The sequence below is a fragment of the Lissotriton vulgaris genome, chromosome 2_1, assembly GCF_964263255.1.
Source record: "Lissotriton vulgaris chromosome 2_1, aLisVul1.2, whole genome shotgun sequence".
Classification (NCBI taxonomy): Eukaryota; Metazoa; Chordata; class Amphibia; order Caudata; family Salamandridae; genus Lissotriton; species Lissotriton vulgaris.
The window spans coordinates 815,426,418-815,441,504 of NC_141687.1; the positions used below are offsets into that span (position 1 = coordinate 815,426,418).

The 15,087-nt window shown below is 37.3% G+C and overlaps 1 protein-coding gene across 1 annotated transcript in view; it reads right to left on the minus strand.

The window, feature by feature from the left end:
• The window catches only part of TTN (titin), a 380,526-nt gene that overhangs the window by 295,172 nt on the left and 70,267 nt on the right, over window positions 1-15,087 (minus strand). The window contains exons 41-42 of the mRNA XM_086956205.1: window positions 14,339-14,527; window positions 8,380-8,436 (exon numbers count right to left, since the gene is read on the minus strand). Of these exons, the coding sequence (XP_086812331.1) occupies window positions 8,380-8,436; window positions 14,339-14,527 (246 nt within the window). The remainder of the gene's footprint in view (window positions 1-8,379; window positions 8,437-14,338; window positions 14,528-15,087) is intronic.

Genomic DNA, 15,087 nt, shown 5'->3' on the forward strand with positions numbered 1-15,087 from the left:
CCTCTATGCTTGGTACTGATTCTTTATTAACATTGTGTTCAGTGCGGGGCCTTTCCAGCTGCCCAGTACTGAGAAGGTACTCTGCTAAAGAGAATCCTGTGTTTGGCTCTGCACTGTCATTGACACTCATCTTCTTATATTCAAGAACAGTGCGCAATGGATGTCCTATAGTATCCTCTGTGGCTGAATTTAAAGATTCGCTAGGCTGAGAAATGTAATCCCTAGCAATGGGTTCATCCAAATAAGACTTCTGGTTCAAAACATGCATTTCTTCTCCTTTCTGCTGCTCGTCATGAGTCTGGTCTGAATCGCTGCTCAATGAAATAAAATATCGATCCAAGGACAATTCTCCAAGTGACTTCTTTAATGTGTCTGATTGGACTTCATTCTCTTGGGGACAGAGGATTTTGAGATCTCTGTACTGCTCAGAAAATATTTTCTTACTTTTCTCTTGCATAGTTATGTTCTCTGTCACCTCTTCGACAGTGTATGTTTTTACGTCTCCTGTATCAGTTATATTGTTTGGCTCCACATACCTGCTTTCAACAGGAACAATTGCTTCATCAGCCATTGTTTTGAAATTCTGATTAAGTATGGCAAGGGGCTTCACTGATGAATGTGCGTACCCGACTTCCAAGCTTTCTCCTCCTTCCTTATATTCAAAGGATTTCACATAGTTAGATTTTTCTTGACATGAAGATACTGGTGCGGTAGGTAATATGTAGTTGACATCTTGACCTGTTATTCCGCATATCTCTTTGGAATGCGCTGATAATTTCTGCTTCTGGTAGGCACTCAATTCTTCATGTACTGGCCACTTCTGTCCACCAGAATCTGATATTTCGTTTGACACAGCTTTATCTGCAATTATTGCTATATTATTTTGATCCAGGATTAGTTCTTCAACTTCACTCTTATCCTTCACAATATTATCGCTACAAGAAATACTTTGGTCTTCTGACAGCTTACTTGGAACAAATGATTTAATGTTTTGTATATTGTGCACAAATTGATTTGAGAAAGACATATGTTGAGGGACAGAATGTTGCTCATGATATATCACTTGTTCATGAAGCATCTTTGTCTGAACAGTTACATCACACAGTTTCTCTTCATCAAGCATTAATTCTTCTTCACCTACTTTCTTGGTATGAAAACTAGATAATGACTGAGCCCTGTCCAAATCACTTTGTGGATGGCTGCCAACATTTGTAAGCAATGGGCATAACGGTTCATCCGTGGAACCACATGAAAATGCATGGCCTTCATTCTGTAGTGAAGTCCCTTGGCCATGTTGTATGCTTTTCAGTGACTGCATCTCTGCATTAGTGCAAATCTGTACCTCCATTAAATTACTATCATCAAACTGATATGTGTCTTTGACTGAGTTTTTCTGGGGCTGAACCTTTAAGCTATTTGCATCTAGATGATGTTTGTCTTCTGCAATGGATTTAGTATTCAAACTACTTGTACAGTGCACATCTTTTTCATACTTATCATTATGCTCCCTTTCTGTTCCAGATTTCTGGAAATGTGCATGTTCTTTCATCACATCCTCAGTGGTTGGTATCATTTTCTCATAGGAATGGAGTTGTTCCTTATCTTTCTTAAGTAACATTTCCAAAACGTCACTTGACAACATTCCTTCTGAATGTGGATTGATTTGTTGGAAATTTATATTGCAATGATCGATTTCTGGCTTTGCTATCTCCAGAAACTGTTGCTCTGTATTAATTTCTTCCAAACGGGTATGTTCCAAAAAGGGTGCATCCCTCACGTCTGTTCCATGGCTAAACTCTTCAGAAGCTAATTTTCCAAATAACTGTTTTTGTTCAAAATCACTAACTTTATCCCTTACCTTTTTCCCCCTAAAATCTAACATAAAGCATGTAGACTTTTCAACTTTAGATGCTTTAGAATTCATTTTATTACTGTCAATGAGTGTGTCAGATTTATCATTTGGTAAATGTGATGTTTCTAAAGAATGTGTACTTTGTTTAGATTCCTCATCATATTCACATGTCTGATATTTAGTTGCATCTGAGGATGTGCTACTTCTATGAGTACCAATTGACGACTGCTCGAGTCCTTCTGATTTTAGCTGCTCTTTTCTTATGTCTGTCTTCATTTCATTTTGATCCTGGAAATGAGTAGGCAGACTTACGGATATAGGTTGCTCATCTGTAGGCACTGACATTTTCCTTTCACCTTTACTTGTAGGCAGTATTGTTTCTATATTTTTTAGATTTTCAACTTGCTTACTAGGGGATGCTTCTCTCTTTGCTATTTGGTTGAGACTGTGAGAATATTGGCTTACTAAATTCTCTTTCCTAGCAATACTTACATGAGTAGAGCCCATTGAGAACTCATAGTGGTCAGATACTGGCTCTTTTGTTTTCCTAGTCTGAATGCCTAAATCAGCATAAACATTGGCTTCCAAATCACTATGGATAATTTCTTCAAGGGAGTTGTCAAACTTTTTAGGGGAGCTCGCCACTTTGAGATGTGATGTAAATTCTGCAATCCCTGAATTAGACTTAGCTAAACATGTATACTTGCCAAAGTCAACAATTGAAACATCATCGATTAATAACTTGTAACTGTCTCCTGTCTCTTCAACTCTAAACTTTGCACTATCAGGTAAAATCATATCATTGTGATACCAAGTCACTACTAAGGGGCGTTCGCCGGATATTACACATTCCAGAACGACAGATTCACCCTCCGTGCAGCTAACATCCTGTTCAGTTTCATTTATAATCTTTGGTGCTCCATGTGAAGAATCAAAAGCAAATTTAAATTTGTGTTTTGTTGCTTGAGACATGGGATCTGTTGTTCCAGATTCTGGCAATTCAATGGGCTCAAAACATTCCTTTAACTCATTATCCTGTTCAGGAATTGGAGTTGGGGCAGTTACTTTAATTTCAACTGGTGCTGAAAGCACAGATGATTCAGAGGTGCTACATATTGGCACATACATCTGTGGGATTTGGAGGGTTGACCTCTCTTTCGATTTATTAAGCACACCATTGTCACTCTCAGTGTCATACAAGACAATGAGTTCTTCGGTGTCTTCCTCATTTTCAAGGATATCATCCCAAACATGAATGGGCGGGACAGAGTCTTCTTTTAGGTGTACAGTGGGATTTACTTTTAGCATACCAAAAGTTGTGTCTGTGCCATACTGATTAAATATTACACATGTTATGGATCCTTCATGCTGGGGAAATGCTGGACAAAATGTTAGCGTTGTTCGGTTTTCTGTTGTGAGGATGGTATATTCTTGATTGCGGGGTATTGGTTTGTCCTTGTTATACCAAGTGACGGTTGGCTGAGGGTAACCTCGAAAATGGCAACTAAAAGCGCACACCTCACCTGCACTAACTTCTTGAGATTCAATGTCACGAACAAACATTGGGGGGCCATGTGGTGTACCTCTCTGAGTCGGGCTTTGGCTTGCCACATGCTCATTTTCTAACTTATTTGTCAAAGCACTCACATGTGCAATCTCAATTTGCTCATTTTCCCTCAACTCTTCATTTTTGGTTGGAATCTGTTTCTGCTTTTTATCCATAGGGTCTTCAATATAATACGCTGATTTTGCAGTTGTTGTAGAGATGTTCATAAATGTAACATGTTCAGATTGTGGTTCACTTTGATCATATATTAACCTCTTCCTAACACATTCCTCTTGTAAATATTCCTCTTGGGGCGAATACGTTGATGTATTTCTCTCTAAATATTCCTGCATGCTCTCTGCTGCAGACTTTTCGCCCTGTCTCTGGATTACTTCAGGTTTTGAAAGTTCTTCGGAACACTGATCAATGATTTTCTGATTATCTTTTATAGTTCCATCTGGTTCACATAGTATTTCTTTGGCAGCTTTTTGATCATTTTTAGTAGCATAAGTGAGCAAATCCCCCTGAACATCAAACTGAGCAAATCGTTTATATCTATCGCTTGAGGGGAAAAGACCTGAAGAAAAGCTGCTTTCACTTCTCATAGAGTCAAGATCAAACTCAGAAGATGCTTCTGAAGAGGAAACAGAAAGTCTCTTTCCTAGGGCAGCTCTTCTGGCATCACGCAAACACCTCAACTTTAATTTCATGTCCACGTCAAGCATACTTTTACTTTCTTTAAATTCTTTATCTTCAACGTATTGAGTTGCTTTATAATTAGTATCATAGATTGGGTCATGTTTGCTTATTGCAGACATTTTTTCAAAGCTGATTGTTCTCATTAGCCCTTTTCTAGTGGAAAGGTCCCCTGGCTTTATTTTATTTTGCTTCCTTTTATCCAATGGAGAGCCAACACATCTAAGATCAACCCTCAACCTCTCTTCCCTTCGTTTTTGTACCAAGCAATCAATACTTTCATGTGCTTTCTCTGATTTTCTCACAAAATCCAAATACTTAGCATTTTGCTCTTCTTTAAGTGCAACAAGCAGTGAGGCAGTGCATTCAGCGGATCCCTCACTATTTATAGCAAACACACGATAACTTCCAGAATCCCTTTCCTGCACTGCTTTAATCTGTAAGCTACAACAATGAATGTGCATATCACTATCCATTTCCGTAACCCGCCTGAAATCTCTAGCGATTGGCCTATTGTTATGAAACCATGACAGTGCTGGTGTAGGGCAGGCAATTAATTTACATTTAAAAAGTACTGGCTCTCCTTCCATAACAGATTTGAATGTAAGCTTTTGTGTGAAAGATGGCTTTATATATTCAGTCCAAGAACTTATAGAAGATGTTCTACTTGCACATCTTTTGGATGACACAAGCCCATGATCCAAGTAGTCTTCTGTATCTGAAAATGCATCTCGCAGATCTCTTTGGTTTCTGAAATGTTCACCATCTTCCTTGAAGAACAATTCTGCAACAGAACATAACTGAATTACAATTTACCTAGCCATAAGAAAGATAATAGTATGAAATGAATATTATATTTTAAATGAAAAATAAAGTATTTGAAATATAGAAAAATACATGCTACATAATTTGTTCACACATCTATAAGGAAATGGACTCACCATATTTGTTCGAATAAACGCAACACCGTGTTCTTTTATAAAAATTCTGACACCAGATTCTTTCGTTGTCTGTTCTTTCTTCAAACTGTGGACATTTCTTCTTGAACAAACAAAAATGAATCTCGCAGTAACATGTTTATGTGCATGTGTGTTCTGAGTTCCGGAAAGACTTTTCAATGTGTTAGGTGATCAGGTTATATACAGCTTACCTGACTTGCAGACAGTAGAATAAACGCCCTTTCTATAACTTTGAATTATGATAAAAATTTCTGAATTTTGTTTTGAATGCTATACAATTTAAATGTCTGTATATAACTAAACTGGCACGAGAAGGCGTTTATTCGAACTAATACAGCCATTAATTTCACAATGTTATGCAAAAGCAAGCAACATTGACGACATACACTATCTGCAAGCCATGTAAGGAAGATTTAGAAATTAAATAATATTACATTACATGTATATGTTGTATGGATTTGGAAGGTAAAATAATCCATTTCATTTATATGGATTATGATGATGCAAGGAACCATATGGTTCTCTAATGAACTTGAGATAACACTTTTACATTATGGTTTGTCAAAAAGAACTGCATATTGAAAAATGTTCCTAAACTAAAGATACTTCATACTTGGGCTTTTTTTATTTTGAATATCTTGACAGACATGCATGTGTATGGCCTATATAACAGCCAAACACTTTTTAAAGACAATGAGGGTTAAGAAAGATATACAAACATAGATTCATGTTTATATTAATAGAAATTACACGTAAAAGCAAAATTGTTTAAAGTATCTTGTCTTCGGGATATTCCATGTTCTCTGCACCTTAACCCAATTCACCATCAGTTACGCAGCATGATTCAACTAGCAATCTGTGACATAAGAGTTCCTATGCTTTTCCCCTCTGCCAATGAATGCCCACATGCTGCACAGATTTATTTGCAACCCTCTCCCCTCCCGTTGCCAAGTCTTTCTACTTTCAGATACTTATCTTCATCCTCATCCTCACTCTTGATGTCCAGTAGCCTCCCATTCCTTATGTCTACATCCCCAAATCCCTGTAAGATTATCCTCCTTCACAAATACAAGCATGCAATGTTCTTGTCAGCAAATAGCAAAACAATCAAGACATCCATATTTGCCTGTCAAATGCTCCATCATAAAACTCTTCTGCTCATTTAATTATAGCCCATCATGCTGCCAACTTCTTCCCCCACTTCACTTAGTAAATGTAACCTGACATGCCAATTATTCTTATCTCTCTGTGCTCCTTTGAACTGATTCTCCTCAAAGCACTGAAACTTTCCAACGTTCTTTTGTCACATATTTAAGAAATGACACACTCTGATTTGCACACACCGCCTGCCTAAACCTGGTTGCTTGTCTGTAGTCATGGAATATGTGTGGATCTTCTGCAAACCTAACATTCTTCTGTGTCTTTTAAAAACCTACTTGAGCCTCCTACTTACCAGTCACAATCAGTATCTCAATTTAAATTATTTCCACAATCCACTATAATATAGATTCTACAAATGTCACTGCACAGCCTCAAAGTTATAGCTGCTTAAACTTGATGAAACACAATCACCTCTCTTCCATCCTAATTCATCTCAACCTGTCTGGTATTCTTCATACATTTGGCCAGAATACTCTTATTTCCTCTTACCATGGTGAATAGCAAGACACCCCTGAGTCCTTAAGCCCTTTTTCTCCTAACCCCAGGGCTCTGCCTCTTCCATTTTTTGTTCTCTATTTCTTTTTTTTACTTTAAACTGCCCTTGTTTTGTAACATCAGCTTAGTCTGTGCTCTCTTACCACCGCTTCAGCAATAAAACTGAATTTATCAGCTCATTGTTTCCTTACAAACGTGCTTAAAGTTCACAAAACCGATTCTGCGCGTGCTGCTACTGAATGGCCACCTATTGATTAAGGGTCAACCAGCAAGATTGAGTTTAATAACTTTCCATTGTTCACTGTTGCCAATGCCATCCCTTACCCTTTTTTTCTGACTCCAGCCTTTCCTTCCCCTGTACTCAGTCCTTCCAGATTAATATCAGTAGTAAAATGAGAATCACAACTATTTCAGCCACCCTCCTTCAGCCAACACCCACCAAACAACAGCATACTGCATACCTATTTTACTTTCAACATCTTTATAAATAACATCTTTTCCAATTAATGTGATTATTGGCATTTATAATGGCCACCTCTACTGTTTCTCCATTTAAACATTTCAGCCCCTCAAAAGAGTTTCCTTTTCCTCACATGCCTTGGTTCATCTTTTCAAATATTGCCTCAACTGACCACTGCGGATGTCTGGCAAATTCACTGATTATTTCCCTTGGGTTCTCTTGGGGCCTGAATTAGAGGTTGGCTGACAGAGTAGTGTCTGTCAAACGGAGCAGTGTCTGTCAGAATGGTAGATGACATTACTTTCACCACCTCGACAGTACCCCATCCATCCAATTTTGAGATGACTGGCGGCCCATCTGTCATCTGTATAGATTGAAGGGAACTGCTGTCACAGTGGCTCTTTTCATTGTACTAAAAATTTTGTGAAAAGCCTGCATCAGTTTTGACGACTGTCCACCAAACTTTTGACTTTTTTTGTTTTTCGGAAGTAGACAATCACATTGTCTTTATACAAGATGGGCGGGCTGATAGTTTGGCGCATAGAGTACTCTGTCACATCTGCAATAGAGTACTCTGTCCACCAAACTCTAAATCAGCACCTTATCTTGTCTTCAAATACATTCCTATTCTCCTTTCCTCATAGAGGTCTCTAATATTTCAGCTCCAGGTACCTCTTCCTGCTTACACCATGCACCTTACACCACCTTACCATCTCCAAACACACCTGTGACATATTGAGATTCTGATCATTTCCATCTAGGCACCTTGCATTTGACACTAAAGCATCAAAGCCAATTTTCAATGACTAGAAACCACATTAAAAACACTTTGTCAAATTGTAATATTCCTCTCTACCCACTGCCAACCACTAATGATGCCTCAGAAATATCCCAGTTACCATGAACGAGCAATGGTCAATGTATTCATTGTTGTCAACATGTATTCTTCCACTTCAGAGACTCCCACCCCATAGGGCAGTAGCCATTCACAGTGAAGTAATTATTTAGCACGCTTTGACACATGCAAAATATGTGCTGCCCCTAACTGCTTAACAAGTAAATGCAACAATAAGTATGAAGGAAAACACACCCTGCATATGAATATGCTTACCGAACAATTGAGCTCTTTCATTCTTAATAAAAACATTAAAGGTGTTTTAAATGATTTGATAAATTACATTTTAGACTTTGTTTTCATAAAATATTGTACCTTTAACCTCCAATTCAATTTGCTGTTCAATCTTCTCTTGAATAACTCTTTCCAAGGCTGGAATGAAAAAAGGAAACAAAAAAATAATTGTAATATGCTAATTCCTCTGTTCTTCAAAGGGACTCACTGAACATCTGACAAAGACACAATTAACATTCTTGTGTACAAGAGACACAGAGCTGCAACATGTAACTACAGACAAATGCCAAACTTAATCCAACAGAAGGTGTGGCCTTTAGGGACAACCTTTTGGAAAGTGTGAGAATTTTTTAATAATCGTTCCACAAGATTTGTTGCATTTTTTCTCATGGATGTAGCATGCTTTAAACACCAAACATCAAGCCAAAATAGTGTAACATTAGCAAGATACATTTCCTTATGTGTTTCCATGGTCTGAGACAAAATGTTGCTACTGATTGCAAGAGGAAGACACATTGGGAAAGAACATGCAAATGCCAACCTGTCACTTTTAGATGAGCTTTGCACTCAGCTTGTCCCGCAGAATTAATAATTTTGCAAGTGTATATACCACTTTGGTTTGGAGCAATTTTCAACATTTTTAAACTGCAGACGGGCCCATCAAATTTCAAGATACACAATGCAGAATTGTCAAGAATCAGCTGATTGAACAGCCAGATCACACATGGAGTTGGGACCCCCTTTATAACACAAAAGAGTGAAACGTCGCTTCCTTCTTTTACAGTCATTTCCGGGGTTAGCTTCTCAAGAAACTCAGGTGTGGTGATATCAGTGTCTATCAATTCCTCAGTTGGAACAACATCAGGATAATATTCTCTGCTTTTCTGTCTTTCTGCTTGCCGTGGCTTCTGTGATGTAGATATTGATATACTTGATGTTTTCTTAGATGATTCTTGCGTCATTTCATAGGTTGTCCTACTTTGGCTTTCTCTGTGTGTTTTAATACTTTTAGTATTTGACTCAAGGGTAATTTGTGTAACTGATTTTGATTGTGATTCTTTAGCTAGGCAAGAATAAAGTTAGGAAAGCAATAGATTAGTTGCTTTGAATACCGGAACTATACGCAAAACAAAATATAAATGTCTTCTTATGATTAGTATAGAGAATAAATGCTCAGTCTGTTAGTTCCCAACTCATGTGTAGGTGAGTATGTATGTACTTTAAAATTTAGTAATGGCCTATTTACTGGCTTTAATTTTGATAAGTGTTAGTTATAATATTTGGTCAGTTGCAAGGGCCCATACTACTTGCAGGTTGCATGCATGCCCAGTTCACAGAGTGAATTTTCAGGTGTTTTACAATAATCCAAATTAGTTTTTTATGTGGAAAGTTTGGATTAATAAATTATTATTTCCACATGAACTTGAAAGATTCAGCTTGATGTGGCACTTCATGAAGAAAATGTCTTTACTTTCGATTCTTGTGAACAGAGTATAAGAACTGCACTAATCAAAGTAAAGTCTCTAGTAAATTTTGATATTTTGGGAAAAGGCAATTTCATGACATAAATTTCACCTAGCCATCAGCTGCATCTCATTAGTAAGACTAGTCTTAATCTTTGGTGTAGCTGTGGTTTACATTGGTGAAGAATTTTAAGTTTCATACACAGATTTAGCTGGGTTCCGGAAAATATTTGTATTGATCAGAAAAGTAATTAGGGGTATTTTACCACACTAGACTATATGGTGTGTCTGTTGGGTCAAAATTGCTGGCCACATAGTAGGTAGGTATAAAATGCATTAGAACTTTGGTTCAGATATGTTGAAATACTTTGCACTACCTGACACCATAATGTCCACTATTATAATGGACTAGAGAGAGGACAGGGTACACCTCACATTGATTTGAAATGTGAAACTACTTTATAGGCAAGATTGATTGGGTTCTTTTCATTTAGATCTGGATATATTAAGATCTAGAATTTGAGGTATGGCAACATGTGATGGAAGGTAACACATCTGGGAGGATATATCCCTCATACATATTGCACAATGTTTACCTGTGAAAAACAGTCAAAATGCACATAATAATTATTATTGTGCATAAACTATGTTGCCTAATTTTCTCTTTTTAGATGCACTAAGTAACCACAGCATTTCAGTTGCTTTTTGACACACAAAGATGTAACTGTAGTGACCATAATTTCTCATTTGTATTGACATATGTCTTTGAGTTCAAAACAGTTTCTCACATTGTGTGGTTTGGCAGACAATTGAATGTCTATAAGCTGTAAACACTTTTATAGAATTAGCAAAGTTTGCTCAGTACTATTGCTGGGTTTTTTCCTGCATTTGTTCTGTTTAACTTAAACACCCAGACTACCAGCACAAGTGTTCAGTCCAGTGCATACAGAAGGAATGGAACTCTGAATATTTGCGCAATGGGGTAACAGCCTGAAGGTAAATTTACAATGACTTTTCTCTTGTGAATCCAAATTTTGGACTATGTACATTTGATAAAAATGTACAAAATGTTGTAGATATAGACCTCATTCACCCGCCCCCCATATGGTTATAAAATGTAGTGCAACCAATTGGAGGAACATCTGTTTGTGACATTTTGTAAGATTAATCTTTGCCACCAGGCACAAATGTCATAACAAATTGTTCCAATGTTTGCTTCATGTGGATAACATTCAAAGGAAAGGATGTGTTCTAAGCATGGGCATTAATGCACTCCAGCATACAAATGTAGTTATCTAACAAGAAATCTCAAAGCAATCATTAATGAATAGAGCACAATATGTGTAAAAAAAAGTTAAACTTAATAGTTAAGTTTTATATGTGAACACACAAGCAACCTACAATCTACAAATATAGTGTGAATATGATATGCCACAATGTTAAAATTTAATAACCACCTTCTACGGTTAGTAGTGCAGAAGTTGTTGTTCCTCCATGGCAGTTTTGTACAGTGCAACAGTACAGTCCTTGATCAGCCATCTGCACATTAAGGATAGTAAGCATCTGAACACTGCCATTTTGTGAGGTGGTTAATCTCTCACTTTCTTGTATCACATCACCTTCATGATCCCAGGTTATTCCAGTAAAGGGCTCGCCATCAAAAAGGCAGATGAACTGAGCGGTCTCCCCACATTTCACACAAAGAGGATGCAGCTTTAATGTGACCTTTGGAGAGGCATCTTTATTGTCAAAGAGTTCAGTTGCAGTTACTTTGGTGGTTTCAGTACTTTGTGAAATTAATGTTTTCTGATGCATTTCTACTTTTCTTGCAGATGCTGCTTGCATAGTCAGCGTTTCTGAAAGGCTTTCAAAAACCTGCATTTCATGTTGATATGAAGCTCCTTGCACACGAGTAATTTCCTTTGTTAAAATAGTGGAGTCCTCTAAACATGTCCCAGAATTTGTCATGCTTTGCCTAGCTATGGTTTCCACTGTATAATCAAGCGACAAAAAAATAAATTAACAACTAAAGTATTTTAGGATGAACACACTAAAGATGAAGTGAATGGAAAGAAAGACCCCATCATTTTCATCTGAAAATGAAGCATGTCGTAAGCATGCTGTAGATGGGAATTCACAAAAATGGCATTCACATTGATAACTGGATGAACGCTTCATGCGGCTGATACAGGAGGAGGCATATCCCAACAATTTACAGCTGAGTTTCTTAAAACTATGCATTAACACTGATAAAGATGAAAGCATGTGTCCTTGTGTTATAAAATGTGTCTTCCATGTACATTCAGTAGCAACTGTCATCAATATAAGACCATGCATGATAAATACATACAACTCTACACCCCCGAAAACTAGAGTGAATACTGTTTTGTGTTTCTGTGTAGGTAATATTTAAAAAGTGAATTAGTTTTGAAATGTATTAATTTCTTATAACACTACATTGGGTTTAATATGAAGAAAATAAATGTAAATGTTTTACCAGTAACAGTGCAAAATACAGTGGCAGTGTTCTATACTAAGAGCACAGAAGTTGACATTAGTAACATGGTGCACATGTGAAATATAAAATGTGCTTTAAGGGTTTTCAGGTCTTTACCTTCTGTAGTCACTTCCAGTGAAGCCTCACAAGTTGCCTTGCCAGCACTATTTCTTGCCACACAAGAGTATTGTCCTGCATGCTCTATGAAGGCATCAACTATAATAAGCATAGCTGTATTTGTATATACGTCGAAACTGAAAACTATATCCTTTTTTGGTGTCATCAATTGTTGATTGTGAAACCACTGCATTTCTGGTTTTGGCAAACCAGAAACCTTTGCAAGAAATCTGACAGTTTCACCACTGCAAACTCTACAGCTTGAAATAGGCTGAATGAAGGCAGGCTTTTGGCAAGGAAGATCCTTCTTTAATGAAATAGTTGAAGAAATATGGCATTGTGACTCTGGTGTAACTTCTTTAACTGTTATGTGCCCTGAAAAGAAGTATACCAATATTTAAGCCTGCAACCCTGCAACCTACCTACAAGATGTGGCATTCAGTTGCTGCCATTTTAGAATGCAATAAATGTCACACTTTGTAATTAAAAAATGGATACATCTCTAAATAGTTTCATGAGTGTAGATTATGTGTGTGAAGACTAGCCAACACAAGGAGATGATGGACGGAGCTCTGAAACTTTTCAAAAACTCACCCCCAGTCACAGATCTGGATTGAACCCATCATCGCTCTTTAGCTCACTTTGCCACCTCAGTTCAGACCCAGCTATATGCAAATCAGTATTGACCCAGTGCCTCAAGGGAACAGTTCAGCCCGAACTGCCAAGCCATGTTCCCCTGAACCGGAAGTAAGCATTCTGGAAATGGTTTCGGGGTAACACCCAATATCAGCCAGGCTAGCTTGAATCCAGTGGCAAAGTGAGTGAGGGTGAGTCTCTGAAAAGTTTCAGCTCTCCGTCCATCATCTTCTTGTATTTGCTTTATTCACCCTAAGTTGGCAGGGTATGCCCAGATGTTGGTCCCTTGCTCATTTGCCACTGGATTCAAGCTAGCCTGGCTGATGAGGGGTGTTACCCCAAAACCCATCCCAGGATGCTTGTTCCAGTTCAGACCTGGCTTGGCAGTTCGGGCTTGACTGCTCCCATGAGGGACAGAGTCAAGACTGATTTGCATATAGCTGGGTCCGAACTGATGTGGCAAAGTGAGCTAAAGATTGATGATGAATTCAACCCAGATCTGTAACTGGGGGTGAGTGTCTGAAAGGTTTAAGCGCTCAGTCCATCAACTCCTTGTGTTTGCTTTGTGAAGAATAGCTGTCATAATTTTTAATAAGAGCCAATATTGCCAATATCATCTATTATACTGGATGTTTATTTTGTAAAATATATTACTTTAATATTGAAAATATTGCAGGGGTCTTCTGCCCAGTGTCATTTCAACCCCAATGAATAGCTTTACACTTCTACTGCTGCCCCAAGGTATGCTCTTTAATTAACATAAGCGTTGCTTAATCCTGCTTGTTTGGTGCTTGTCTGTTCATGCTCCATTATGATGTTTAACGCAATGGTAATAACATTGTAAAGCTAACTGCTGGCTATTTCCTTCCAAAAAGTCCAAATCAGTACAAAACCAATTAGATGTATGATAAGATGACTGATATTTGTTTGAAATGGACTTTGATATAGCTTTAATCATTCACATATATCTTCAGTTATATCATGTGCCCTACGGTGCAATGTCGATCCATCTTGCTCTAGATTACATTTGAGAATATGCACTATAAAAAAGTCTATTTAGAATACATGGAATAAGAAACCCTGTTTCAGTGATGAACTTACACAGAAATTGGGAGCATTGTTGATGAATTTGACAACATCAGAGAGACAAACACCAGATACAAGCCAATTATATCAACAAAGGGTGTAGAATACTAATGGATGCCAGAGACAACATGACATAAGTTTAGCAGAAACACATTACAACAACAAGACGGCTACTAACATGCATTATTTAGCTTGGTGTCCATATAGCAAAAACATCTGAGCTAATATGTTTACAACATACCTTCCAACTTCAAGTTTGCTGTGCATGACACTTGTCCCAGAGTGTTACTAGCAACAAATGTGTATATCCCTTCATCTTCAGAAAAAGCTTCAGCAATTTCAAGCTGGTAAGTATCTTCAAATTGAGTCATTTTGAAGAACCGGGAGGGCTTGACCTCCTTGTCTTTGCAATACCATGTAATTTTCAGATCTGATAGGGAAATTACAAATTAACAAATGGTTGTATTAATGAAGTTTACATTTAAATTACAAAAGTAACAGCTTGTGGTCAAAGACATGAAATATTTAATAGGCACTGATATTATTAAAGGCTAGCAGTGATTACTTCTGTATCCAAAGTGGATGATTATGGAAATATGTTACCATCAAACTAGCAGTTGTGAAAAAATATAACCATAGCTAGTTGTCCAACAATCTCACAAAGGTGAATATGAAGGTTAGTTTAATCTATGTTGCTAAATTATACGTGCAATATTTCTGTAAATGGGCTAATTTAATATTGGTGTAGAAAATGCTCGTAACTTCAAGTGAAATGTATAGTTTAAATTTGTCAGGGAATATACTTATTTTTATTGTCATGAGCTAATGCACTCTTTGGAAATCTCCAAGAACCTATTCACAATAAACAGACATTTCTACGTGTCAGAAACAAGTATATCATGGAATATTGATTTCCTTAACAATCACAGACTAATCAGAAAGTATGTAAAATGAATTTGGTATTAAAATCTTGTTTGTGTGTGGCTATTT